This window comes from Humulus lupulus, chromosome 8 (genome assembly GCF_963169125.1).
Source record: "Humulus lupulus chromosome 8, drHumLupu1.1, whole genome shotgun sequence".
Taxonomy (NCBI): Eukaryota; Viridiplantae; Streptophyta; class Magnoliopsida; order Rosales; family Cannabaceae; genus Humulus; species Humulus lupulus.
Genome location: NC_084800.1, coordinates 41,106,600 through 41,111,086, shown reverse-complemented (window position 1 = coordinate 41,111,086; position 4,487 = coordinate 41,106,600). Strand labels below are relative to the sequence as shown.

Genomic DNA, 4,487 nt, shown 5'->3' with positions numbered 1-4,487 from the left:
TTTTAGCCATTGAATGTTTGAGGTTTAAATTTTGCTGTAAAATAACATTATTATCTTCATCTTCACAATAAAACATCTTTTGCATTACTTTGATTCTTCTTATTGAATCACAAATATTATTGACACTTAGTTTTGCAAAAATTGTGTTTGCCTTGAGATGAGTGAAGTTAAGGCAAAAAGTATATTGAATTGATTTTTTTTTTAATTTCTATCCAAGATAAAGCAATAAGCTCTCATGGTTGTGTTATTTTTTATTGCAGGAAATGGATAAGATAATGTTATTTGTAGTTTTTAACGGAAGATGGAATGCAAACAACAAATACATTGATCATGAAGTGAAAATATTGATGGTGGAAAAGGATATCAAGTATGTGGAATTGGTAAACAAGATATACAAAGAGCTTAGATTGAATGAAAGATTGATTTCAACAAACTTGATTTTTGATGCAAATATGGATACAAGCAAAGGAATGAAGATAGAAAGTGATGAGAATTTACAAGTTTACTAAATTTGAACAAGACTGTGGAAGAGTTGAAAAAATGTCCTCTCATCGTTGAAGTAGAACAGAGAAATCAAACCATTTCTTTGCCAAGAGAAGCTAGCATTCCATCTGCTTTAGCAAGCAATGCAACAAGTCACAGTTTGACTCTCACAGACCCCAATACGAATACTGCAAGCACTAGCAAGATGAAGAGTGCCTCAACACAAGAATCCAACAAATTTACAGAATACGGGCAAGAAGCTCAATCACCTCTGCATGTGTTGCCGAATATGGAGATTGAAGACATAAGACTCAATTATGTTTTCAAGAATAAGACTGATCTAAAACATACACTTGCAAAAATAGCCATCAAGAAACACTTTCAGTACAAAATTCAAAAATCATGTTCAGAAGCATTTTGGGCAAAATGCATAGATGAGAATTGTGGCTGGTATGTACGTGCAAGAAGCTCAAAAGTATCAGACTACTTTCGAGTTATCAAATACCATAAACACCACACATGCTCCTTAAATCATAGAAATTTTGAAAATAGACAAGCAAGTGCAAAAGTTATCAGTAGTTACTTCAAAGAGAAGTTTCGTGACCCAGGATCAACCTATCGACCAAGGCAAATAATAAGAGACATGAGAGATGAACATGGGGTAGGTGTAACATACAATAAAGCCTGGAGAGCAAAAACACTTGCAGCTGATGATGTTAGAGGGTCAAATGAGGAAAGTTATGCATTGTTGCCTTCATATTTGTATATGCTATAGTTGGCCAACCCAGGAACTATCACAAGAGTATGTAAAGATGAAGAAAACAGGTATGAATAATATTTATGATTTGCATTCCTATATTAAAGGCTTTACTGATTACAATCCATATCTTACATCTCTAGGAATTGGTTGTTTTTTTATTTAAATTTTACAGGTTTAAATACATGTTTATTGCTTTTGGGGCTTCATTAGATGGATGGAAGCAATGTAGACCAGTTATAGTGGTAGATGGAACATTTTTAAAGATGGAATGTGGAGGTACACTGTATGCAGCTTGTGTTAAAGATGGAAACAATCAAAATTTTCCGCTCGCCTTTGGAATTGGGGATTCAGAAAATGACAATGCATGGATATGGTTCTTTACAAGACTAAAAGAAGCAATGGGAGAATGAGAAAACTTGTGCATAGTATCTGACAGGCATAAAAGCATCAAAAATGCAGTTGAACAAGTGTATCCTGGTGTATATCATGGAGTTTGTCTTTATCATTTGAAGCAAAATCTAAGGACTAAGTTTAGGGGATTACATGTGCATGCCATATTTGAAACTGCTTCAAGAGCGTACTCAGCTCAAGAATATTATTCTGCCATGGCTGAATTACAGAAAATTAGCCCTGAAATGACCACTTATCTTTTGGAAGCAAAACCAGAAAAATGGGCTCGGCCATTCTTTCCAACGAAGAGGTATAACATTCTTACAAGTAACATTGCCGAATCTATAAATGCAGCAATTGTGCATGCGAGAGAATTGCCTATAACGTCGTTAATAGAAGCTATAAGAGAGATGCTTCAAAGATGGTTTTCAACAAGAAAAGAAGCAGCAATCAACCAATTTGTTGAGGTGACAAAATGGGCAAATGATGAAATGGAGATCAAACTTTATGTGGCATTTCGAATGAAGGTATGTTATTAAAGTTACATTTATTTTCTTTTTGTTTGGATTTTAAATTTATTGCTTAATAATTGTATTGTTTCACAGGTGGATGCAATTGATGCAATGAAATCTAGTGTCACATATGGTGATCGAGTGTTTGTTGTCGACTTGGAACAACATATGTGCACAAGTAATGAATTTCAACTAGAGGGAATTCCATGTGCACATGCTATTGCAACAATTGAAAGCAAGTACTTGGACAAGTACAAATTTTGCTCAAATTGGTATAAAAATTCTGTTTTGAAAGAGACATATGCATGATCAATTAATCCTCTTCCAGATAAAGATGATTGGAGTGTCCCAGATGAAATTATAGGAGATAGCATGAAAGCTCCAAAATTCAAAGTAAAACAAGGACGTCCCAAGAAAAAAAGAATTCCATCAACAGGAGAATTTCCCAAGCATGTTCGAACATTCAAGTGCGGAAATTGCGGAATATTGGGGCATAATAGAAAGAATTGTAAAAGCCAACCAATTCTAAAAGAAGGATAACATTGAGTTGTGAATTGCATACATATCATGATCATTGATATTGATTATTGTCCTTAAGTACAGTGCATTATGCATGAAAGCATGAACTGTTGTTATCTGTTGCAATCTAAAGACTATAAAGATGCAATATTATACATATTTGTTGCGTTGTGGACTTGTGGATAAGAATGTTTATACATTTATTAAAGTACATTTGTTTTTTAGCTTAGGGGTTCAAAATTTGATGTCTTTTAGCTTAGGGGTTCAAAATTTATAAATTGTGGTCAAAATTTGATTCCATTTAGAGTTGTGGTTCAAAATTTGATGCCTTTTTTATTGTGGTTTAAATTTGTAGGCAAGTGGTTTAAATTTAAACCTTAGTGGTTTAACTTTAAAACATAGGGGTTTAAAATTTAAGCTTAGGGGTTTAAATTTAAAACATAGTTTGTTAAATAGAGTTGGATTATAAATAGAGCTTAATGGATACAAATTTGATACCATTTAGCCTTGTGGTTCAAAATTTAATTCTATTTAGCCACGTGGTTCAAAATTTGAAGCCATTTGCATTGTGGTTTAAAGTTTTATGAAAGTGGTTTACATTTAAAGCTTAGCGGTTTAAATTTAAAGCTTAGTGGTTTAAATTCTTAGGTAAGGGGTTTAAATTTAAAGCTTAACGGTTTAAATTTAAAACTTAGTTGTTTAAAGACACTTGGATTATAAAAATAGCTTGATGGATAAAACTTTTAATTTTGAGATCAAAATTAGATACCATTTATCCTAGTTGTTCAATATTTGATGCCATTTGGTTTGAGGTTTACATTCTTAGGTAAGTGGTTTAACTTTAAAGCAAAACGGTTTAAAATTAAAGCTTAGTGGTTTAAATAGACTTGGATTATAAATAGAGCTTAATAGATAAATTTTTTAAAATGGCGATTAAAATTTGGTGCCATTTTCCCCGCCGCGGCGCACAGAACCTTTAGACATTAGAGCCGCGACGCTCAGAATGAAACTAAAAATAGCAATTATTTGTCACTGGGCGCCGCGGCGCTAATTGATATGGGCCGCGATGCACAGTCACACCTAACAACTTCTGGTCTAAAATTTTTGACGAATAAAGAAATTAGGTTTAAATTTTAAAATAATTGGTTAAATAGAGTTTGATTATAAGAAGAGCTTAATAGATAAAAATTTGATACCATTTAGCCTTGGGGTTTAAAGTTTAAGGCAAGTGGTTTAAATTTAAACTTTGGGGGTTTAAATTTAAAGCTTAGTGGTTTAAATTTAAAACATTGAGGGTAAAAGAGACTTGGATTATAAATAGAGCTGAATGGATAAAAGTACATAAATTTTGGATCAAAATTTTATAATATTTATCCTTGGGGTTCAAAATTTGATGTCATCTAGCTTAGGGGTTCAAAATTTATAAATTGTGGTTCAAAATTTGATTCCATTAGAGTTGTGGTTCAAAATTTGATTCCATTTAGCCATGTGGTTGAAAATTTGAAGCCATTTGCATTGTGGTTTAAAGTTGTAGGCAAGTGGTTTAACTTTAAAACATAGGGGTTTAAAATTTAAGCTTAGGGGTTTAAATTTAAAACATAGTTTGTTAAATAGAGTTGGATTATAAATAGAGCTTAATGGATAAAAAATTTATACCATTTAGCCTTGTGGTTCAAAATTTAATTCCATTTAGCCATTTGCATTGTGGTTTAAAGTTTTATGAAAGTGGTTTACATTTAAAGCTTAGTGGTTTAAATTTAAAACTTAGTGGTTTAAATTCTTAGGTAAGGGGTTTAAATTTAAAGCTTAATGGTTTAAATTTA

The 4,487-nt window shown here is 32.2% G+C and overlaps 1 protein-coding gene across 1 annotated transcript; it reads left to right on the top strand.

The window, feature by feature from the left end:
- Positions 1 to 1,848: 1,848 nt before the first annotated feature.
- On the top strand, positions 1,849 to 2,454 carry LOC133795305 (uncharacterized). Its single transcript, XM_062232761.1, has 2 exons — positions 1,849 to 2,160; positions 2,239 to 2,454. The coding sequence occupies exons 1-2, from the start codon at positions 1,849 to 1,851 to the stop codon at positions 2,452 to 2,454; spliced, it is 528 nt and encodes a 175-aa protein (XP_062088745.1).
- The last annotated feature ends 2,033 nt before the right edge of the window (positions 2,455 to 4,487 follow it).

Excerpts from the sequence above, each read along its gene's own strand:
- LOC133795305 (XM_062232761.1), top strand. The coding sequence starts at position 1,849 with ATGGCTGAATTACAGAAAATTAGCCCTGAAATGACCACTTATCTTTTG. Across the intron at positions 2,161-2,238 it reads ATGTGGCATTTCGAATGAAG|GTGGATGCAATTGATGCAAT; the intron begins GTATGTTATTAA and ends ATTGTTTCACAG.